We start from the raw sequence: 24,616 nt of genomic DNA on the forward strand, positions 1-24,616 counted from the left end.
TCTTGAACAAACCCTTGCAAGACAACGCAAATTTGGTGAGCGTTCTGCTCATTGTCTTTTTAACTTGTTACGTATATATTATAGCCCAATACAAAATTAGTTCCACCACGACTGCTCAGCGCCTAAAAATTTTGCCTCAAACTTAAGCTTGCACAGGCAAGCCTTGTGCACCACCTAAGTTGAGCATCTCATGCACACAGAGACAGACAACGCACCATGATCACTACACGCCCATGTGGCATTTTTTATCGGGGTTCATCGCCGACACGCTCTCGCACCCGAACACGCGCCCGAAGCCACTGCTGTGACGGAGCGGCACATTGCACAGGCGTTCCCCGTCCGGCTCCCCGCAGAGCAGGTAGCAGAAGAAGGAAAAGAAAAGCTCTTCATCCGCAAGGAAGGCCACACCGGAGTCCCGAGGGGCGATGGCCGTGCCGGTGGAAGATCTCGCCACGCTCGCAGTTTTCAGTGCAGACCAGGCAACGTCGATGGAGGCTACGGCGCCCTGAATCTCCAGGTCCGACGATCCACCACCGGTCCCAGGAAATAAGCACTCCTGGTTCTCAGTGTAGACCTTCGAAGGGTCATCCCGGCTGCTGACCGCGATGTGGTCGTAAAAGAGCGCCGCCGCCAAGCGCGTTCCGACTCCTGCCATCAGCACCGCGGCGCTGACGTTGACCGCATAGAAGGGGTCCTCCATGTGCGCGAGGCGCAAGCGGAAGTTTCGAAACCTGCCTGCGGCGCGTCCAACGCCTTCGTTCAAGGAGTCCCACAGCGACACCCCTGTACGCGACTTGCCGCTGGCAGAGGCGAAGGCCGCGTGCCGCATCCAGTTGTACAGACCGCTGTCCGTCTCCGGCGGATAACGGTCGTACGAGTCAGCGAACGTCTTCGTGTTTAGACCGTACAAGCTAGACAGGGCCAAGTCGAAGTTCCTGTGCGCTGAAGAAGAGTTCTTACTCGCTGAACCGGAAGCGACGACGCCAGGCATCGCGAAGCGGCGGCGTAGCGTGTCGGAGAATGCCTCGTGGACAAGCGTAGCCACTCGCCGGAGATCCACGACCTCGCGGCTCAGCGGTGGGTGGAAGTAGGCTTCGATGGCGGCGCCGTAGAATCTGTACGCGTCCGAGAAGCACCTGTCGTAGACGGACTCGGTGGCCAGCTCTCGACTTCCTCCAAGCAGGCTTGTCAGAAGGTTGGAGCTCGTGTAGCCGACGAGCGCCTGCACGCAGAGGCCTCCGACGATGTCGTCGGTCACGTGCTCGCCATGCTTAGCGTGTACTTCGAACACGGCTGAGAAAACGTCGGCGCCCTGGATGGCCACGCCGCCTCGGAGATTGTCTTGGTCGTGGACGAGCGAGGCATTGAGGTATCGCTTCGTCAGGGTGTCCCAGCGAGCTTTCGACACCGAGGGCGTGTACTGGAGAAAGAAGGACGCGTTGGCGCTCCTTGTGACGTAGTCGGACGCCCCCTCATAGCGTGTGAAGAAGTCGCCCAAGTAGCCGAAGTGGTTGGCGATTTCTTTCAGCCTGGTTTCGTTGACGGCCAGGTCGAGGGTCTCGTAGGTTAGGCGCAGGTGGTCGAAGAGCCTGCCCGACCGTCGAAGCCTCACCAGTGCCCTCGCCTGACCGAGGAAACGCGAGGGCAGGCCGAAGAAGAGGGTCCTTGATGTCGATGTCGCTTTTGCGTCCGTCTCCAGAATCGCGACATCAAAAGCGACTGGGATGAACACCCGTCTCGCCATGTAGAAGAGCGCCCCGAGAAAGTCCGGACGCTCGTTGCTCTTTGGCCAAGTGATGTTGCCCCTTTCGAGGACCTCCTTGATCTCGGGCGCCCTCGGCACTTTGATAATGTCCAAGCATGTCTGCGTTTAGTCGGGTGAGTGCAAAATTGAGACGCGTAGTAAAATAGATTGGGAGCGTTAAGAACAATAGCCAGTGCCCCTCTTTATGCGTTCTACCTCTCGGAATATTATCGAGAAATAATTGAAATATATGGATCAAAAATTACGTTGTAACTTTTTAATCATCTGTCTTTTTAATTGTTTTATTGTTTAATAATAGGTTATTTTGCCATTTGTGTTTTATAGAGCAGGAATATTTTACTTATCCATATTGCTCACAATTTTCCGGATTAATAGAAGTCAATATAAGAAGGAATCGCGCACACTCATTGTTACTTGTCTACCCCGGGCATTTGATAGTACAGACCATTATAGTCATTTCACTAAGCTATAGAGAATCGGCATTTCTGTTCCGGCACTTTTTCTCTAAAAGGCTACTGATACAACAAAGAAGTTGCTTGTATTTGTAATGTTTATTTTATTCACTACAGCAAACAACATTTATTGAAGTGCCTCACGGATCTCTCTGGGGCCATTTCTGTTTATATATATATATATATATATATATATAAAGAATTTGAATGACTATTTTTATGCTCAAAACATATTCTCCAAGGTGATGATGTTTATCTGCGTTTCACAGACATATCGTTTCATCTCGTTTCAATAAACTAAACTCTGACCTAGAAAATGTACCAAAGTGCTGTAATGCCAACGTGTTACCGAATACTGCCACCGAAAATAAATTTGTATTCTCTGCGCATCAGCCACATGTAGCATCGATTCCAACTAATACTTTTGTCCCTACTTATGTATTGCATTCATCAGCCTCCATTTCGAGGGGGGGGGGGGGGGGGGCGTCAGAGTTGCTCTCATCCTCCCCCTCCGTCCCCCCGGGCCACAATCCTTAGGCAGCCCCAATTAATAGCTGCCGTTTGTCCTGGCGATGTAATATGTTGCTGTAATCTTAACCCATGGTAGGATTCTTGGCTGTTACCTGGTATGATATCATTATATAGCCTAAATACAGCCATCAGCAAGGTGTCGCTTCACCAAGTCTTTGTGAGCCTAGCAAGAACCTGTTTAAAAATCCTCTGAGTCCTCTTACGTTCTTTATCTGCTCTTGATCACCACCGACTGCACCTCTCGGTCAAAAATTCGCAAGAACAGTGAATGCGGAATTAAATCTCTCTTCATTGGTTTTTCTCACTTCAGTCAACGTAATTAAGTCAAAAGCAAGGACCTAATGTATCTGTTGGCTCTGTTATTTAGAGCTATGTGTTCTTATTGTAGTACAAGGAGATTCTTTTTCTACAAAGGAATGGATCATGCGTAAATAAACTTCCAAATTTTGATCACACTAGTGAATGATTTATTTTGTGTGCCTCCTCTGAATAATCGGACACAGTTAGTGCGGCTTCCATACGAAGACATTCCCTTTCACCTCCTGGAAAAATCGGAACGCTACGTCTGTTCTAGCATTCTCGACCAACCCATTTCAGCAATTCTGGCTTTCTCACTATTTTCCAGTTTAAACAGAGCGATAGCAGCACGTTCTGAGTGATATGCGCCGTGGTTCTTACGTGTATGAAGTGCGAAGCCCTGTGCACGGGCTCCGGCTTGCCCCTGCTGTCCTGAACCATGCTGAGCAGCGATGCTGCTCTCCTGGCCAACCGTCGCCAGGACTCGGCGAGGACGCTGCTGTCGCCCTTCCTCGAGTGAGATGCGTCCCACCTTTGTCATATAGAAGCAGAGGACGCAAAGGACATGGCTGCAGTCTAGCGTGCTTTTTTTTCTGTTCTGTATGTTACATATAAATAAAAACGCGATGACGAATTTGCCGCAAATGCGAGATAACTGCGTTAGCATTACACCGTACCTTGAGATCCCGGATTCATGATTTAAACTGCGTTCACCACATTGCGAAGTATTGCTCATGGAGCTCACTATATATATATATATATATATATATATATATATATATATATATATATATATATATGTGTGTGTGTGTGTGTGTGTGTGTGTGTGTGTGTGTGTGTGTGTGTGTGTGTGTGTGTGTGTGTGTGTGTGTGTGTGTGTGTGTGTGTGTGTGTGTGTGTGCGTGCGTGCGTGCGTGCGTGGTGGTGCGTGCGTGCGTGCGTGCGTGCGTGCGTGTGCGTTGCGTGTGCGTGTGCGTGTGCGTGTGTGTGTGTGTGTGTGTGTGTGTGTGTGTGTGTGTGTGTATTGAAACATCCGGTGGTATGCATCGAACCGTCGTCAGTTGCACTTCGATCCTCAAAATGGCAGGGCGAGTGTCAGCACTGGAACGTCAGAAATATACTGTGCAATACCACCTTACGCTTTAAGTTACGTTGTCGGTACTCGTACGTTCTAAGAGTACGACGTACGTTGGTATTACACAGTATACTTCTGACGTTCCGGCTTTCTCAAAAACAAATGTTTGACAAAGGCTGGTCCACCAGTCCAAAACGTCACAAATATGCTGCGCAACGCGAACTTACGTCGTGTCCTTTTCTTTGAAGTTATACATACATACATACATACATACATACATACATACATACATACATGTATGTATGTAGGTACCTATATTTATATATATATATATATATATATATTATATATATATATATATACATGGATACATCACGCTCTTCGAAGCTCTCCCATCCCCTCTCTATCTCTACCACGTGACCGGCTTCCCGCACATCAAACACACATACACTTTTTTGCACTTTGACGCTCCTGCTAATAAATAAATAAATAAATAAACAAGCTTTCCTGCTATGCGAAACTGTGGTTTGCAAGATAAATCCAGTCCTAAAAGCTGCTTAACAAACCGTGCCAAACGTAACAAGCAAGGTTGGCAGTAGAATATAGATACGATGTTTACGGTACGATCTCAGAATAATATCGTGCAGTACATTCAAATCAATATATTAATATGGCGTATGTTTGAGATCACGAATCTTATTATTGTTGCGAGAAGGAATCAAACGCGCAGGCGAAGGCAGTGCTGTATATGCAGCTTAGCAGCGTCATGAGTTTCAACGTCATCTATCCACACCATTTTCTTTGTTTTCTTCAATATAATCAGAAATCGCCTCTAAATACGCAGTAAGTAGTAATGAAATATTCCCGTAAAGCTTGTCAGAAATGAATCAACATTCACATTAGCTTCTCGCACTAAACTTTTCTTGTAGGTACCCCCGCCTATTCCTGTAAGGCACACGAAGAGGTAGATATGATCCATGCGAGGCATGGGGATAATTTAATGTTCTCTTCGAAGAACAAATGATGGTTAAGAGGTAGGACAGTAGAATCGATACACTGCCGAGTAAAGGCAGATCACCTCAAAAATCATCGCCTTTCATTTAAATACTAAGGAGAGAGGTTCAAGGCAGCCAACCTTTGTGTCACGTGATCGTGTTCAAAACTGCCATTGGTGGAACCCTCAGCTGCGGAATCCTCAGGAGGCCATAAATTGAGAAAATTAATGGTCGGCACTTGTCTAGTACACACTAGTTCGCATTGAAAGAAATCTGGTGCTCCGTCTCGCTGTTGCCACGAGTGCACGTACCTGCCGCAGACGTGCGCGTAGAAGTTGTCGCACGCCGACGCGCTCAGGTTCGTGGTGCCGGCGATCAGTTTCGCGTAGTGGCGGCATGGTTCGGACTCGCAGACTTTACCCCCCCGGTGGGCCCGAGGCGCCCTCTGCAGCCGGATAGGTGCGGCAATCAGCAACTGCACCAGGATGACCACCACGAGCACCACGATGGTGGCGGCCAGGGGCCAGTACTCCAGCAGTCCGGAGGTTGTGGTGGCGGTCGGCTGCGGACTGTCGCGGCGCTCCGAGACAACCAACCTTTCCTCGTCGCCTGCGCGCCCGGCCGCTTTCTTCACCTCGACCGCCGCTTGCGGCTCCTGCCGGTCGTCACCATGCAAGCGAGTGCACCCGCCAACCTTGACCGCATGCTCGTGCACTAGCACTATTTCATTTCATTTCATCCATGATTCTATCAATCCATTACAAGGCCGGCATTGGAGTAGGATACAGATCAATCTATGTAGACTGATTATAGCGAAAATGTGTGTCGGATTGAGCAGGAGCACAATGTTTATGTCAACTTATTTTAAAGAGGGTTCACGTAGTAAGCGGCGGCTCCTACGAGGTGCTACAAACAATGCTTGTATGTGACACGTCTGCGAGACGCTGTTGGTATCGGTTTGGTTGTTCGTACAACAAACTATTTGGTTGTTCCGACAGGTCGTACGTGGGATCGCGTGCGGTATTGAAGTGCGCGTCTCCATCTTCAGACGCGGAAGCATTGTGCGGTCGAGCGTTCAGCAGAAATTTCCACGGGTCAGTAGGCCCAACGCTAAATCACCTGCAACTATATAAACTGTCGAAGGCAATGACGCTGTTTCTTGAGGCGATGCAACGGGTGAAAGAGACGCTCCCCTGGCCCAGCATTGTAGCTCTCTACGCAACTGTCATTGTTTTTCGTCGTTACCATCCCCTAAAAGGCAGAGTGATGTGCTTTCCCATTTCAAAGGGATGGTTTCATGCTGTAATCACAGTTTAATCGTGCACTGTTATCAAAACGCTCGATGCATGTGTGGAGGCGGCGGGATCCTTTTCGACAGTTGAGATAGCCTCATTTGTTACCAACAGGCAAAATACATAGATAATGGCACATGGCGCGCTATTTGAATAAAATATGAGTGTTTTTCTTCCATGCACCTGCTCAACAGGGGTTGAGTACGTTTGAGTTGTCTCGATTCACAAATGCAGTTCATGAAGAAATTTGCATATAGCAGTGGAAATGGTGGCGAAAATGCTGCGTCCCCTCAGCTTCCGAACGCCCACCTTCTGAGAGACAAATCAGAACCGCACCTCACGATCAGAAACAATATAATTATGTACTTTGCAACATATACAGTATGCAGAATTTCATGTAGTAAGAAAAAAATCTGTAATGCCATCCTCGCCATTGTGTGTGTTCAATCTCGGCTTAAGAGCAGATATCGATTAGTTCAACCAACTAGGGCAGACGGTATTTGATTCGCTGGTGTCAAGGATAATCAATACTTTAATAGAATCGCCGTGTATGCTCCAGATATCCTAATTAGACGAGACATCTGCCCAGGAAGTTACGTCACCGATTGCAGAAAATCAGTGCCTGAGACAGGGCATATATCGAGCCGAACCCAAGGCGTAATACGTACTCGGAGCATATTTTGGCTGGAATTGAATAGGAACCAGAACTGATATTCAGGGAACTTGCCTGAACCCAAACAGAAACTAAGCTGAGAAAATAATAGTGGTCACCGGTTCGGCACGTAACGGTTCAAGTTTATAGGACGACAACTGGTGCTCAATAGATTCGAAATATCTATTTCTTCGGTAAGCTCACCTTACATGCAGGCCATTACGACTCACGAACTACGTTGTGAGCAAGGACTGGTGTAAACGATGGGTATATTTGGTAGTGACTACGGTCACCTTGGAACAGACACTTGTACTTTTGAACTCGACTGTGCCAGTCGAGTTCCTATAGGTCAAAACGTTTATTCAGTCTTCGCGGAATGACTTTTTTTGTCTGTGTCGAAGCTCTAAATTAGTCCGTTAGGTTAAATTACCTAACCGCTAGCTGTAAAAAAGTTTACAGTTCCTACCCGGCGCGAGATTAGGGAGCCTACATGCAAGCGATTGCATACAGGCTCCCTACGCGAGAACATAACATAGCGCCGTCAACTGCCAGCGCGCTAGTGACGTGTTAAGTTGGGTCACGTGGGTGCGTCGGCAATGGCGCCGCCGGGTAGTATAGGGTTCCCATCGTATGGCCGCGTAATTTAGGTCGGTTGCAGCGCTTATTTTTTAAATAAGAGGATATTTTGTTTTGCTTTAACAGTTCATTAAGCGATATTACCAATATTGTGCTTTTTCCTTTAACATTCATCAGATTTTGCTGCAGCGTAGTCTAGTGAAACAGCACGAAACGAGATACAGCACTTGACTCGGGCAAGTCAAAAGACAGCGTTTGTCTTCGTCCCACGTGTTTTGCCGTCCTCTGTATCGTGACGCGCTGTTTAACAAGGAGGAAGACGAACTTTGGCGGTCTCCTACCTTACCGTGTCTATGCCAGCTGCCTGAACGGCGACTACTTTGAGGCAGTGGACGGAAACGTTAGCCCCTCTGGAACCGGAGCGGTCGTTAAAGCGTGGTGACTCGTTCTCAAAGCAACCGCATGTATGCACCAAAATCACGGCACTTGGTCCTCGACAGCCGCACTTTCGAATACGGGAGAGGAGTGGCGAAAGTGTTAGTTGCAGCCAGCTGTGCGCCTGGTATGGTAGCGTCTCTGGTAAGTCTTCAACGTGTAACTGGCCTCAGCATCAAAGAGAATCCTTTCGGCGATCTTCAAGAGCTGTTTGGACTACAGTTTTACCCGCTGTGGTCCCTTAGCGGCTATAGTAGGGCGCTGCTATGCACGAGTTCGTGGGGCCAGATCCTGGCACACGGCGGCCGTATTTCGATGGGGGCGAAATACAGAAACGCCCGCGTTCAGTGCATTGCGTGTAAGTTAAGAAGCCCAGGCGGTAAAAATACTCGGGAGTCCCCCACTAAGGCGTGTCTAATAAACACGTTGTCGTTCTGGTACGTAAGTCTCCCGAATATCATTTCGATTTGTACGCTTTTCGCTGACCAAACCAGCCTGCTCCGTTAGTTCAGTGAGATTTTGGCCGTTTACTATTACATTCACTGTTATATCCAGACAACTGTGATGTAAGCATCTCGCGTCTTTCTTATTTAGACGTTACCCGTAATGCGATTCGAACGAGAATGCTTCAAAAAAATTCTGGGTCAGGTCTATAGACACTGCAAAGTTTTGTTACCCCTCATAATAAGTGTGGTGTACCTTGCTTACATATGAGCAGCCTACAACGGGGGGGGAAATCGTGCGTTGTTTATGTTTCTCGGCACCCAGGGACACAAAGGACAAGATAATTTTTCTTTCTTTATTTTTTGTTTGTTTGTTTTTAGGACGGCGAACGCCGAGAGAGAACATTAAATACCACGATTCTGCAATGAGTGCGCAGTGGTCGATCATGCGTTTGCATAGCACCGTAGAAATGGCCTAATTTTAAGCTGTGTTGGTACCACGTTCACGTAAGCATTCATTGTTTTATTTGCCGATAAAAGACGAAAGCAGGCTATAAAGGCCTTTTTCATTTTTTCGCTACGGCAAACATCATTGTTCTCTACGTGACGCGGACCTTTCAAAAAAATGTCGCAGTTTCGCCCGAAAGGCGAAGCATCAATTCCGATAGCAAATTAGTAGAGAGCTATACGGAGTAAGGATAGTGGTTTTATCAGCTGTATAAACTTCGACATGCAGCACCACCAGCAACGCGCAGAAGTGTTGTCGACGCCGTCGCTGTTTTGCCCGCGTTCGCACCGTACGCGCGCGGCGTTGGTGACAGTTGCCGGTGCCTCTGGGGGCGGCTCGGAGGTTTTCGACTAACCCCCGCCCCTTGGGGTGACATCGGGCTCCCTGGACGCCTACGAGCGGTACTGGAGCTCCGGTGTCACCCCTTACGAACAATAAAAGTTTACTCACTTACTCACTCGACGAGATCAGAATGGGACGCTCGTCGAGCAGCGTCGGAAATCTGACCCACCTTCTCGCCTCGCAACGTTTTTATATAGATACGCATTTGGTGCCGCAGCTAACCGTCGCCTCCCCTCCCTCCTTCCCGTCCCCCCACGGCCTTTCGCGCAATAGAAGAAGTCGCGTTTGCTCTCTATATATGCTGATCTAAAGGAGGAGAGAGACGCTTAATTCTGCAGCCCTTCAGCAAGCACGGCGCAGAACGCGCGTTTGCTCTCCGACGTTAGTTCGCTCCCCGTGAAAACACGCGTCCCTCGCGCCCTTTCACTCGCATATACAGCGTCCGGAGTGCGGCGACGATTTCATCGCCGTTGACGTACGGAACCTCACGGCGACGGCAACGGCGACGGCGACGACGACGCCGACGGCAGAAATCCGCTTTGGAGTGTCCATATAATTGCTATCGCAATAAAAAAGGTCACGTGTGAAACCGCGGCTATGCATCTGCAAAATAACACGTTAGGTGCGGTAGATAAACAACACGCAGAACTGTTGTCGACGCCATCGGCGTTTTGCCCGCGTTAGCTCAAAATGCGTGCGGCGTTGGTGACTGTTGCTGGAGCCTCTGATATAAATAGGCACTTGGTGCCGCAGCTAAACGTCGCCTCCCTTCCCTCCCCCTCCCCCACGGCCTCTCGCGCGTCCGAAGAAGGCGCGTTTGCTCTACATATATGGTGATTGTAAAGGAGAAAAGAGACGCCTACTTCTGCAGCCCTTAAGCGAGCACGGCGCAGAACGCGCGTTTGTTCTCCGCCGTGCGTTCACTCCCCGTGAAAGACGCGCCCCTCGCGCCCTTTCACTCGCACATACAGCGTTCGGCGCGCGGCGACGATTTCATCTCCAAATGACGTCATACGGAACCTCACGGCGACGGCGACGCCGACGGCAGAAATCTGCTTTTGAGTGTCCATATAATTGCTATCGCAATAAAACTTAGGCGAACTTTAATTAGGGGAGTGCAGTGCCTTTTAATGCGTTCGCATAATGAGTGTCCAAGTGCAAAAACGTGTATTCAAAGTGTGGGAAACCTGTCATGAGATAGAGGTATACCTCTTAGTTGAGTACAATCTTTGTTAATTACGACCATATAAATCCCGCAGGCAATGAATCCAAGGAAGTTATGTAAGTAATTAGCTGTGGTTGAAATTCAAATGCAGAAAATAATCAAGAGAAATGAAAGAAGCATGAAAGAAGCCCGCAAATACACGCAAAATTGCCGCGCAACTGGCCACTCGAGATACTTTGCGTGTATTCGCGGGTTTCTTTCCCGCTCGGAAAAACACTTTATGTAGCACGTATTGAGCAACAGAAAGCTGTATCGGGAGTTTTTTATGTTGCTCTACAATCTTCTCATTGACACTTTTGATCTAATTAAAATATTTGAGAAGAGTAGCAGTCTGGGTCAGTTGGTACATACTGAATAGAAGTTCATTAATTAATTAATACTACTTATGTTCTTAGGCTGAATGCAAGAAAGATAATTTGAGTATCTCCAAGCGACGGCCAACAGCATTACCTTGGTTCGGTCCAACTAAGGGGCATTTGCATATCTTTAAAGTTTGGCCAAAGTCACGTGTGACGCCCTGTATAGTGAAACTGGCGGCGGTCTGCTCCAGACCACAATGAGTTGCACTTTCCCTTTTCGAAGAGGCAGGCTGTGTGTCGAGTGAGCTCAGAAACAACACTAAGCAATGTGGTGAACGCGGCTTAAAGTATGCATCCGGGACCTCACAGAAGTGTGGCGTAATGCTAAGGCATTACGCATTTACCTCTAAATTGCCAATGAATTCTTTTCACCAAGTTAGACTTCGACGAACACGAAGCAACACATACGACCATCATGGGATTTATACGACATACCGCAGGAAGTACGGTATGAGCACATTGATACTAACATGTAAAAGGTCCCAGAGCAATCTTCTCGCTGTTGATGCGATAGTCAGCGGTTGTCGATAACAAGGGACAAGCTTCCTGGATAGCAAAATATACTGTCCGCCTTAAAAATTAAAAAAACTAAATTATAGGGTTTTCGGTACCAAAACCCCTTTCTGATTATGAGGCACACCGTAGTGGGGGACTCCGGAATAATTTGGACCACCTGGGCTTCTTTAACGTACAACTAAATACAAGTACACGGGTGTTTTCTGCATTTCGCCCCCATATAAATGCGGCCGCCGTGGCCGGGATTCGATCCAGTGCAGTCTCCGCCTTGCTAAATTCTTGACGTAATTTTGATGGTCTATCATAATGCATGACTGTAGAGGATGATTGAAAGCATAGATGAAAGAACTGTTTAATCCTGTGTGCTAGCCGAGTAAGCAAACTGTGGCTCAGTGTTCCAGCCAGCGAAACATGTAGGCTGGAACATTTCACTCCAGGTGGGGATACTAAACTTCGTGGCCTAAAGTGCCATACTGTAAGAATGCAAGCTTTTGACACCCACCGGTGGCTGAGGCGACAACGCCTTGTCCGATGACTGGGACGGTGACGTCGCAAGCGTCGTGCCCGAAGCTGCTTGCGTCACTCTGCGGTGGGAGAGAGCACCTGTGAGTGCGATGGTCTATCGGACAATAAAGAGCGTTATCGATGTACTGTGATGCCGAGAGTCAAGGGCGGGGCGTAAGCGGTGCATCTCGCGATAAAATGTCTAATGAAAATGCCCAGAGCACTTCCACAAAGTGGGAAACGTTTCGCACATGGTGAAACAACCGATGCGGCTGTCGCGTTGGTCCACATTCACATATGAATGAATGAATCAATCAATCAATCAATCAAAATTCGGCAGAGACACTTCAGACTGCTTACGCATGGGAATGTGACAGCATTATAGTCCCTTTGTTGAAACGTTTTTATTTTATACACCCATTTTATACACTTATGACGTGGCGCCACCTACTCCCCATTGGCTGCGCCGTCATTTGTCTAATGACGCAAGCACTATATAGGCCACACCTTTACTCAGCCAGATGGCTGCGAAGTGACGTGTGCAATGACGCACGCACTAGGACACACCTTTAATCAGCCAGAACCGCAGAGCCGCCATGGCGTCGGGAAAGCGTGCTCGTCTCGCACCCGGGAGGCCCGGGTTGGATCCCCACCCAGAACGAAATTTGCCTAATTTGCTTACCAAAGCCAATCATTTACATTGTTTACAGGAACCACTGTGAGAAATTTGACCTCAATGCGAGCATTTCTGGACGTGTTCTTGCTCTTTATGCCGTCGGCCATTTTCGGTACGACGACGACACCCGATTTTCGCGTAATGGGGCATATATTGCTTTCGCATTAATAAACCAACCAATCAGTCAGTGTATAATAAGCTTATTTTTCTTATGAAAAAAGAGGGGCCGGGACTAGAGTCTGTGCTTCTGCTTGACTGAGCTCCCAACTCCTTGTCCCATGGCAAAAGTGCGGCTCGATACATTGCACAAGCTTCGCAATAAATCGTGTAATATAAAACGCTTGCAATAGAAGCAGCCAGGACGCTCTGTTATACAGAGCTCCCTGTTAGCCAAGCAAAGCTAAAGGCGCTTACAAGCCCAAAGTCTGAAATCGAGATTCCGACTCACTGGGTAGCCGGTACGCAAAATACATATTCGTAGAAGCAGATAGCTGGCGAGGAATGGAGCTGTCACTCCCATGTGAGGAGGTGAGCGGAATTCGTGACCCATTTCCACGGCCATCATGGACGCGTTGGCCGTCTTAAGCGTCGCTGGGCGTAGACCACCTGTAGCCCACATTTCGAAGCGAAAAGCTTTGTTTGCCTCTTTCGCCCTTTTTCGCGGATGGCGCCGATGCAAAGTGAGCTCCTCTCCCGCTGAGCGGTAGTGCTAGTTGTATTAGTGCTGGCACGGCGGGGCGGGAGTAACCGAGGCCGGACTGTATAACAGCTGTATGTGATACACAACCAACGCAGATTAGGTGTAGGATTGTCTTCATACTAAGCGACAGAGACAGATGTGCTGAGACTTTCTGGTGGTATCTAACGTGCAGCGAGTTATCCTCGAGCGTCTCGACTCTGAAAAACATGTCTTTTTCGGTCTCGGCCGGGCTCGGGCCTAAGGTAAAGGGGTGGCTGGCCGGGCCGGTAACGTAGATTATTTACGGGCCCGGGCCGGGCCCGGCTCTCGCCATAAAACTTTTGGTCGGGCTGGGACGGGCAGCCCAACGTAAAAACGGGCCCGGGCAGGGCCTGGGCGGAAAAAATCGGCCGTGCAGTGCTCTAATTCAGATTACAATCCGAAGCTATCATGTCTGTAGCTTCTCTGCAAGTCGTACTGTACGAATTCTGCGACGCAGTTTACTTTGAAAATTTTAATTAGTTTAATGAGGCACTTGCGCTTGGCGGATGGACTACAAGAATGAGGATGTATGCTGCACTTCCATACACGTGCGCGTGACGTATGTCACTGGTGGTGGTGGTGCTTGTCTAACCTCGTCTGATGTCGGCTACAGCTTCGCGGTGCATCCACACTCCCAGGTTGGAATGGAAGCGGACTTTTTTGTTGCTGCCGAAATTCTTTTGTAGTTGTGTCTGTTGGACCGCAGATTCACGGGCTTTCCAGTTCCAGGAAATGTGAATGCAAAGATATCTTCGTGGTAGGAAAGGGGCTTTAATTTTGCGGTTCCGAGTTTGCATTTGAAAGCACTGTTTCGATGCGTCCAATATGGTCGTGAAATCAATCGCTAATGCAGCGAGAAACTAACGCGCCCCGAAATATTTCGACGGTCACCATGAACGCGTCCGAACAGTGCTCTGGGCAAATAACAACTTCACAAACGTTCTCGCGAAGACTCATGTTTCCATTCAGCATCACGATTAAGAAAAAGGTGCAAGTTGTTACGTCTTACTGTTCCCAGCAATCGCTTACAACTGTTTGCAACACGCTAAGACTCGAAGAACATCAATTTGGCGAATTATTTGATTGTTTTCGTTATAAGGTAGGGGGCGTTTATGATTTATGCGAATGGGTGCACATATTTCAAGAGCGTTTGCCCTCACAGCAAGACATTTACATCTGCTCTGGAAACTGCTTTGAAGTTTCCGCCTCTAAATTTCGAAAGTACGACGTCGCAGGAACGCCGGAAGGACAAAACGGACTGGAATGAATCCACAACCGCTGACACTCTTATAGAGAAAGGGGTGCCCCAGCGGCTACGAGGCTGCAGGCGACCCCTACCTTCCACGTCACTGAGGCAGCCCTTCGTTCCGGGGCAAGAATAGGTGGCGACACCCGGGGCCGAGGGCTTACCCATCCACGCCACTAAGCTGCTCCTGTGGCTGCCGTGGCTGTGACTGGTCAATGTCCGATGTCTGCGCTTTATCTTGGTGTTTCTTTCCGCCTTTACGGTGGTGCTTGGAGCTCCGTCGACGGACAGAGCTTTCACCGGCACCGGTGGTCGTTGTTTCCGCGGCGTGCCCTTCAGAGGACGCCGAGAGTGCAAGCTTCGCCTGGGGCGCTGGTAGCTGCGGTGGCGGCGGTGGTGGGGGCGACGGCAGCGTCCGAGGCAGCGGCTGGGGTGACGGATGAGGTGACGGGTGAGGTGACGGGTGAGGTGGCGGCGTGCTCTTCCTCCATGGCTGTATGCAGAGCACCTGTGTGCGCAGAAAGCGTTAACACTAACGGTCAATGGTACGCCGCGAGCGCGTGACCAGTTGGTTGGTGAATGTCGATACTGATTCCAAATATTGGCGCATACCCACAGCTCGACATTGGCCGAGAAGCGGGCCGTAGAATTGAAACGCCGGTAGGTAATGATGATCGACTGAAATGGTGCATATCCACAACAGGGGATTGGCCAAGAATCGTGCTATAGAAGCACAGTCGATGTAATAGATGATGTTCATTTCTTACACGTGACACCTAGCTGCTGACGAGTGGTATCGGCCACACGTCAAAATACGAAATTACCGGCAATAAATGTAAAAATGTGCGCCAAAATAAAACAGCTTCGCTGTTAAAAAAACGTAATGGGCAGTGGAACTACAAGAAGAGTATCTATCTAAAACAAAACACACACACACACACATGACATGAAAAGTAAATCGCAGCAGAGACGGCCACCCCTATGGCACGGCAATGTGACCATTAATCAATGAACTTGTGGTAGCGGCCATATATGGAACAGTTGTTGTAAACGCAGCAATGCGAAAAGGAAGTTCAAGGGAGCTTTATAGCGAGCTGCCGGAACGGCGGCAAGGAACAAGAAAACGCTCAGAAGTTTCTTCTTCATTAAAAGTATAGATTTTGCCAATTTTAGTATCAACAGCTTCGTAATACTATCCAAATCTAGGCCAATCCTCCGCAGTGGATATGTGTCATTGTAGAAAGAAAAGAAAAGCAAGGTACAGCACATGTTGGAGATCGAGAGGCCTGCCACATAACGGTTGGTTCATCGTGAAATGGCGCAACGAAGTTTCAGAGAATGATGATTTCGATGACGATGACTTCCGTAAAGTGCTTAATATTTGTCAACGACGTCCGATCCGTCGCACGACATGGATAGAAGGTTTCGTGCTGTGCAGGCCAGATGGATTCTATTGGAAACTCGTTGAACGTGGTTGTTGGCGCGGTGGACTGGATCATTTTACACGCACATTACGCAACTTAAGCGAATTTCCAATGTCGCCGAAGAATCGAAGGTGTGTACTGTGAGCAGTTGGGGGTTGTTATAATTGTAGAAAACTTTGAGAGAAAGAAATAAAAAATGACATTGAGAACTGTCAGGCTGAGATTAGCAGAAACAAAAAAAATATCGTCATAACCCCGAGCATTAGAGAGTTTTAGAACAGGGGCCCCAAACGTTTTGGGGCCCCAAAGAAATAGTGTCGAAGCCACTGCGCATGCGCGAGACGTGAACTGCTTTTGCGTTTTGCGTCGGGCACGCTTTTTCACTGATTTAGAGGGAGCCCCAAAAGCTGCCCTAAAAGCTTTGCGTCAACAAACATGGCGGCACCCATCGAAGCTACGGCTCTAACGGAGCACCAAACTGGGATCGATTCGTCGGTAGCGCGTGAAGTTAGTAAGCTAGGAGAAGTGACAGCGGTTATCGCTTTCTCTGAACTAACATGTGTAATGAAGATTGATCCATTAGACGCCGCTGATTAAGACTTAGATTGTCGATTTCATGGCTCGTAGGCCTAACACGGCTTTGATTCATTAGACGCCGCTGATTACGAATTCGATTGTCTATTTCATGGCTCGTAGGTACCCTATCATAGGCCTAAGATGGATCAGCCTGGCTGGTGAAGGCACGTAAAGTTGGTTACTCAAAAACTAAGCGCAATAAATCGTGTGCTGCTAATAGAATAACCTCTAAATTGTAATTAAACGCAAAAACACAAAAGTCAAAATTACTCTTCTTATCATAGAATGCTATAGTGTTAATATTTTTAATAGTTTTTCTTTGACACCGTAGCGGCGCTGCAATCGCAAGACGCTATTCGCAAACGCAAAGCCTTATTCTAAAACTCTTTACTCCTGCATGCCCCAACGCTAACATCCGCAAAGCTCTTTGGGGCCCCAAACTTTCGGGGCCCCTCTTCTAAAACTCTCCATACAATCAATACAATCAATTAGGTATGAGGCGTGTATACTCCAGCGGGATTCCAGTTACACGCTCGAACTGTGAGCCGTGTGAACGGGCTAGCAAGGGCCAAGTGGGATGGAGGGTGTGCAGCCTGTTGCGCTCAATGTTTTCGCCTGTGTTTTGCAAGACTGCAGACTCTGGCGCATTTGAAAAGTGGCGCTCGCTCGGAGCACTTGCCGGCAGCCTTCGCAAGAGCTAGGTCCACTTGCGGCAAGCTACAATCATCCTTAAGCAACAGTATTTGTGACACAGATCTGGACAGAGGCAGCGATACACAGCAAAATAATGCATGTGACAACACAGCCACTGCAAAAAAAAAGTGCTGGAGACGCCGATGCGCAGCCTTTCTCTCGTAGACAAACGCCGTAGTAGCCAACGACACATTCAAGCACCGCGGCCGAGCACAGCCGTTTGTTAGACGGTGCCACTTTCTCCTAACGGTGGCGGCTGTAAAAACAAAAGCGTATTGAAAAGGAAAAGCAACCGCCCCCGGGAGGGCTCGAACCTCCAACCTTTCGGTTAACAGCCGAACGCGCTAGCCGATTGCGCCACGGAGGCTGGACGATCGAGTAGGGAGTCAAATAGTGAGAAATAGCTTACCATTAAGTAATTGGGGGAAGTCACCTTCGGGACACCTGTTACCACCTTAAAGCTAGTTCAGTTTCCCAGATGCAAGGGAGACTTTCGACGTTTATTCTTTGCACGCACTATTTCCCTCGTTATAGCGTCCGCCATGTTGTTGACCGAAGTGTGACAGGCTACAGTGAGTGCCTGCGAAAGGCAATTGCCGAAAAGCAGTGCTAAAACACAGAAGTGCATATCCTTGTGCCTTTTTCGATGTGTAGTAGTTATTTCATTTGTGCCACTAGCAGTATTTATGCAGATACGTTTTGCTTCACTCCGTGTAATGCTGCAAATATACTTTTTGAGAAAACGTTTGTGAAAGATAAAGAATCGAGCTGTGTTGTCACATGCAATCAAGAATGCATGTAGCAACACAGCCACCGCAAAAGAAGTGCTCGAAACCCCGCTGCGCAGCCCTTCTCCCGTAGCCAAGCGCCGGAGTAGCCAACGGCACATCCAAACACTACGACCAAGTCCTAGCCAGGTATTAGACAGCGCCACTTTCTCATAATGGTGGCGGTTGTAAAAACTAAACCATATTACGTAAAAAAAGCCGGCAGATCCCACGCCCTGTGGGAATCGATGTTATGCGAAGCAGTGCGCGGGGAGCCAACCAAGTTAACGAATCGACCATGAGAGCACCAAGACGTAGGCGGCTCTTTGGGTACCTACATGACACGCATGTCGTGATATTCATGTCATGAGTCCTCGGGAGTACCTTTAGCTACACCTAAGAGACCTTAATGCGAAAGGCTTAGTCATGCTCGTGAATATGACTTTTCCTTCACTTAGTACCACGTCCGAACCCATTTCAGTGGTTTTTGAGTGTTATTCTTTTTTCGCTGAGTCATCGTCACTTTTGCTGAGTCATGCTCATGACTATGCCCTACCACCATCCTTTAGTGTTTCCTTCACTTAGTACCCACGTCCACACCCATTTCAGTGGTTTCTGAGTGGTAATCTCTTTTCGCTGAGTCATTGTCATTTTTGCTGAGTCATGCTCAAAGCTGTGACTTCTACCAGAATCCTTTAGGGTTTCCTTCACTTAGTACCCATGTCCGAACCCAGGTCAGTGGTTGTTGAGTGTAAATATTTTTCGCTAGGTCATTGTCATGACTTACATGATCGCATGTCATGACATTTATGTCATGACCTATCACTTATGATAGTCATACACTTCTGTAATAATATGTCAGATTCGGTACCTGCCAAGTTAGCGAAACGACCATGAGAGCACTAAGATGTAGGCGGCTGTTTCATGACCTACATGACACGCATGTCATGACATATCATTTATGTTTGTCATATACTGTTATCATAGTGTGCCAATTTTGGTACATACCAAGTTAACGACACGACCATGAGAGCACAAAGTCGTAGGTGGCTACGACTTTGTAATACTGTCACAGTACCAGTGCAGAGTGGCAGTAGCACAGCACAGCGACAGTAGCACAGGGTCATGCTGTCACAGATACTGTCACAGTAGAGAATGTTCGCCAAGAAATTAAAAAAAAAACACATCCGCCCCCGGGAGGGCTCGAACCTCCAACCTTTCGGTTAACAGCCGAACGCGCTAGCCGATTGCGCCACGGAGGCTGGACGCGTCTCTGCGGCGTAAAAGAGTGAAAAATAGCTTACCTCCAAGTATTTAGCGAAATCAACTTCGTGACTTCCATTACCACCTTGAAGCTAGTTCAGTTTCACAGAGGCAAGGGAGACTTTCGACGTTTCATCTCTGCACACACTGTTTCCCTCATCCAACGGGCGCGCCTTTTTCAGAGGCTCTTTCGATGGGCCTGATGGTGGGATTTTGGGTAAATTTTATGGTGGGATTCTGGGTAACTAAGTTATGAAGAAACAATGGTACCGTACATCTTAGCTGATTGAGAGCACTGTAATGTTTTTCGTAGTTGTACACTCTCACTGAGAGTACTTTTTGAAGTGCGATTAGTTTGCTAATAGTAATGGTTCGTTTATACATCTGAATTGCATGAGCTCTTACTCACGGCTAGGTCTAACTATACCGTGCCATTGTTTTGTTAGAACAATTACGAAAAAAAAAAGTAGCATACAGCGTATAGGGCAATGCGGAATGTTCATGCTGAAGAGACAAGCGTTAATTGTTGCGGGCAATCGCATTCCCGTGTAGGTTAATCGGAATGATTCACTAAGTAACTTTTTTATTCTTAACTTTAAGGCACATGGGTGCTATGCAGGATGCGCCGAGTTCCTCGTTCGCAAGAGTTTTACTCGAGTTTGCTTGATGGCAGTCAGTGAACGGCGATAGCAGGGAACGCGTAAAAACAGCAGGCAAAAAGAAATGTCGAGATAAAGCCGCGTATGACAACATGAGCGCACCCTGCGCGGCACAGTGCTTCCGCGCTTCAAGCACAGAAGACTGCGCAACAAAACGTGCCACCCCGGCGTATTGTTATCAACGTATTATCGCGATTTAGCAATACCACGACTGTCCCACCGTCTATCAGCACACTTGCCGTGAGCCGCTTGCGACGCCTTTCTCGGGCGCGTCAAGGGCGTGCCTCCTCTTCCGGGCATTATCTTTCTATCCTCCGTCCAATGCGAACAGGGCACATGCGGTGCATTCTTGCACATACACTCTCCCTCAATCGAATACGTCAAAATACAGCATATAAGGTAACAAGCATTTTATTTTTTAAAGTATCTGTTTTTGGTTTTGAATACTATTGAGTTCTGATAGCAAACGGAGATCGAGCGAATTATTAAATTTTGCACTTTTGACCGCGAGTGGCGACAGTGAGGCGAAAACTTACAAGCGGATACGTTCAAGTGGGTCGCACGCACGAGCGAGTTCATACGGTGAGCAGTCGCCAGGGGCGGTGCTGTGCTAGTCTCGCATTTAATGTTAATAGTCACGGCAAGTCTGGGGGAACTACAATATGGGTTCCGGAAACAAAGGAGGTTACAAGATAATCTGTTCTCATTGACGCAGTGTATTGAAATGGCAGAAAAGGAACACAGGCCTCTATGGCTCGCATTTGTGGATATCAAGAGAGCCTATGACAGTGTGATCCAAAAAAAAAAAATGCCGCAGTTTCGCCCGAAAGGCGAAGCATCGATTGCGATAGCACATTAGTAGAGAGCTATTCGGAGTAGGGATAGTGGTTTTATCGGCTGCATAAACTTGGACACATTCTCTTACTAACTGAATTAACAATCGTGGTGTCAGCGCGCACAAACAAACATGAATAGATCACATTGAGTGACCGCAGACAACGGCTGTCAAAACGCTGGCAGCAAGCGCAGCCGCCGCAGCGAACGAAGGCTCGCGTGGTCTATCGCTGCAACGGAAACTGAGCGGCGAATGCACAGCGCATGCAAAGGTCAGAGCCGTGTGGAAATAAGAGACGGTGCGGGCGACCGCCACCGCCGGGCAACGTGCAGAGGAGTTGTCCAGAGAAGTTGTTTGCAGAAGAGAAGCTGCCCCCCCTCCCTCCCGCGCTGCCTTCCCGCTTTCTTGCTTTCGCGTGGGAGATTGAGTGGCCAGTTCCCCTTGCGCCCGGTTGCAAGATAAACATTTGGTGAAGCAGCACAGCGTCGCCCCGCCTCCCTCCCTCCCTCCCATACCCCCACGGCCTTTCGCACGACCGACGGTCGCGCTTGCTTTCCGCCGTGCGTTCGCTCTCCGTGATAGCGCGCGTCCCCCGCGCGCTTTCACTCGCGCATACGGCGCGCGGCGACGATTTTATCGCCCTTTGACTTTATACGGAACCTCACGGCGATGGCGACGACGACGGCGACGCTGACGGCAGAAATCCGGTTGAAGTGTCCATGTATTTGCTATCGCAATAAAAAGATTTTTGGGACATACTGGGCACTCTAGATGTGGAAAGTGGAGTAAGTAATCTTTTAAAAGACATCTATAAAAGTAACAAGGGGCTTATAAAATGGGGAAAAAAGGTATCTGAGCCTATAGAGATACAGCAGGGGCTTAGGCAGGGGTGCCATCTGTCACCTTTGTTGTTCATGCTGTATTTACAAGGATTGGAGAAAAAATTGGAGAGGAGCGGACTTTGCTTCAACCTTTCCTTTTTCAAGCAAGGAGAATGGATTAAACAGTCATTACCAGAACCGATGTACGCGGATGACATTGTATTTATGGCTGACAGCAAGGAAGACTTGCAGGAATTATTGGGCATCTGTGGTAAAGAGGGAGATAGCTTAGGTTTGAAGTTTATTAAAGAAAAATCGGCAGTCCAGATTTTTAATGATAATCATGGGAGAGAGCATAGAATACAGGAGGTTACGCTGGAGGTAGTGGATAAGTACAAATATCTTGGAGTGTGGATAAACAATGGGGCTGAGTACCTAACGGAACATGAAAAATATGTAACGGCTAAAGGCAGCAGAGATGCAGCTGTGATGAAAAATAGGGCACTGTGGAATTACAATAGGTACGAAGTGGTGAGAGGGATTTCGAAAGGGGTGATGGTCCCTAGCTTGACTTTCGGGCAATGCGGTCCTGTGCAAGAGATCTGAGGTTCGAGCAAGGTTGGAAATTAAGCAGCGAGGGGTAGGTAGACTAGCTCTGGGAGCACACGGAAATACACCAAATCAGGGGGTACAGGCCGGGTGACATAGGATGGACGTCATTCGAGGGCTGGGAAATTTATTAAAATTTAAAATTAAATTATCGGGTTTTACGTGCCAAAACCACGATCTGATTATGAGGCACGCCGTAGTGGGGGACTCCGCAAATTTGGACCACCTGGGGTTCTTTAACGTGCACCTAAATCTAAGTACACCGATGTTTTCACATTTCGCCCCCATCGAAATGCGGCAGCCATGGCCGGGATTTGATCCCGCGGCCTCGTGCTCAGCAGCCCAACACCATAGCCACTGAGCAACCATGGTGGGTGGGGCAGGGAAGCTAGCGGCAAGATAGAACTTAAGGAGCGATTGAGAGAAATGGCAGAAAAGCGGTGGGCAAGGAGAGTTTTCAGTTATTTGTACATGAGAAATGTTGACATAAAATGGAGGAAGCTGACAAGAAAATTGTCAATCAATTATTTGGACTGCAGGAGGGGTGCAAACCAAGAAACAGCGGTAAAATGACTGTACGGTGACAAAGCACAGTGAAAATGTACGAGTTTATCAGCGTGCGCGAAGCCTCAGCGATGAATTGCAACGAAGAGTGTGCTGCCCAGCGACACAATTCATCGCTTGTCATCGCTTCCCCAGGGAAGGTGCCTCCGTGCGCATGTATGTAGTGTTTGAGTGTGTTGTGCACCTCAAGGTGCTTGAACAGTTTGGTGTGCAGTGATGAAGAAATGCAATCGCAATGGGTCTAAAAAAGCGAGCGATTTTCGACGCTGACCGTGTTTGCGTCACTGCGGCTCCGATACATCACCAATGACAGAGCAGCCATCTCAAATGACAGCTGCGATACGTTGTCGTTGGAGAACACTACGCGCTGCTCAGCATCGTCGTCCACCACGGCGCACCGACGCCTTGCAAGCAGCTACAGTGACGTGCCGATAATTATTTGCTGTGCGCTACGTCGCCACAATGCAGGCAATGAACCGTGTTGTGGGGCCATCACAGCCTAAGAAGATGTATGCATAAGCCAGCAAAAGTCGGCGCTTTGTTTTTGATAGTGTTGCTCAGTACATCACCGATGACAGTGCGTTGTGCATGTTATATTTCGGCGGTCAAGATTGTTAATGCCTCTCAGCTCAGCACCGCGTTGCTCTTGCCGAAAAATAAATGCACGTTGGTCTGTGTTCCGGTGCAACAAGTGCCGAAAGCAGTTCTCGCAGTTACCACGGCACTCCACTGTTACCACTGCACTGCGGGAGTAGAGAGGCGAAGGAAGTTACTTCGCCAACACGGGCCGCCTCGGCCGTCCGAATGTCCACCTCTCGAGACGGCAAGTGATTTGGCTCACGTACTGCTTGAGCAAAAGCGTAGACGTGTGGCTGTTGAAGGAGATGGCTGGTGATTGGTTTCCTCTGGTGGATGAATGGATGCTATGAGCGTCCCCTTTGAAAGCGGGGTGGTGGGTTGCGCCACCAAGCTCTTGTTATTATTTTACCTAATGTTCTACCTTTATTTTTGAGAAAACACAAATACACAGCATTCCACGCATCAAACTTTTTGAACCGTTACTGGGAACATTGTTTCTGTACGTCTCGTTGTTTGTTGTCTCCCTACTTTTCTGCCACCAAACCTCCAACCACCTCTCACTAATCTTTATAGCGGACAAGGTTTGCTTTCCCCTGCTATCCCTGAACCCAAGGGCTTCAAGGTCAGAGGAGCCTAGACTGTGCAGCTGGATAGATTTCTTCACATTCTAATAAAACATGTTCAGCCGTTTCTCTAGCTTTACCGAAGCAAGCACATGCGTCTTCATCCTTGGTGTACCTCGCATTATAACTACGCGTTCTAAGGCATCCTGATCTGGCTTCTAAAAGTAAGGAGCTTCCCTTTGAGTTTTCATAAGTTGTTTCTTTCCTGATTTCGTGTTTTCTCTTGAGGTAGTTAGTCATAGCAGCTTTCTTTTCCATTGCCGCCACCCATGCATTGTCTCAGCCTCTCTCACTTTGCGTTTGACGTTCTTTGTTGCCGTGTTGCTGACCGTACCGGTCGCATATTTGCTGGTAAGCTTCCTAGCTTCCACTGCCAGTGTGAGTCAATGTTTTGCCTGTACAAATACCTGAACACCTCTTGCACCCCATCTACTTTCTTCCATATTCCTCAGTCGTTCTTCACAATCAATTTTACTCTGAGTCTCCCTTACTTAAAAAATTGTCCAGCCCATATCACCCAGCACAGCTTCATTAGTAGCTCTTCCCGTGAGCGCCCAATGCGAGGCGTCCCACTGACCTTTGGTTGCAATCGA

The 24,616-nt window shown here is 48.3% G+C and overlaps 2 protein-coding genes, 1 long non-coding RNA gene and 2 other non-coding genes across 5 annotated transcripts in view; all 5 read right to left on the reverse strand.

The window, feature by feature from the left end:
- Positions 1 to 223: 223 nt before the first annotated feature.
- On the reverse strand, positions 224 to 3,562 carry LOC125941073 (uncharacterized). Its single transcript, XM_049657999.1, has 2 exons — positions 3,427 to 3,562; positions 224 to 1,864 (listed from the first exon to the last, which is right to left on the reverse strand). Exons 1-2 carry the CDS (start codon positions 3,484 to 3,486, stop codon positions 224 to 226), a joined length of 1,701 nt encoding a protein of 566 aa, XP_049513956.1. The 5' UTR covers positions 3,487 to 3,562.
- A 1,993-nt stretch (positions 3,563 to 5,555) lies between these two features.
- On the reverse strand, positions 5,556 to 14,902 carry LOC125940758 (uncharacterized). Its single transcript, XR_007463964.1, has 3 exons — positions 14,775 to 14,902; positions 11,966 to 12,047; positions 5,556 to 5,770 (listed from the first exon to the last, which is right to left on the reverse strand). It is a non-coding gene; the product is annotated as an uncharacterized LOC125940758 (long non-coding RNA).
- Positions 14,903 to 14,945: 43 nt separating this feature from the next.
- Positions 14,946 to 24,616, reverse strand: part of LOC125941074 (uncharacterized) — a 28,724-nt gene continuing 19,053 nt past the window's right edge. Inside the window, exon 5 of the mRNA XM_049658000.1 lies at positions 14,946 to 15,118. Coding sequence (XP_049513957.1) covers positions 14,946 to 15,118 — 173 coding nt within the window. The remainder of the gene's footprint in view (positions 15,119 to 24,616) is intronic.
- Trnan-guu (transfer RNA asparagine (anticodon GUU)) lies at positions 17,597 to 17,670 on the reverse strand. The gene has a single exon. It is a non-coding gene; the product is annotated as a tRNA-Asn (tRNA).
- Trnan-guu (transfer RNA asparagine (anticodon GUU)) lies at positions 19,259 to 19,332 on the reverse strand. Its single transcript has one exon. It is a non-coding gene; the product is annotated as a tRNA-Asn (tRNA).

The sequence above is a fragment of the Dermacentor silvarum genome, chromosome 10, assembly GCF_013339745.2.
Source record: "Dermacentor silvarum isolate Dsil-2018 chromosome 10, BIME_Dsil_1.4, whole genome shotgun sequence".
NCBI classification, from domain to species: Eukaryota; Metazoa; Arthropoda; class Arachnida; order Ixodida; family Ixodidae; genus Dermacentor; species Dermacentor silvarum.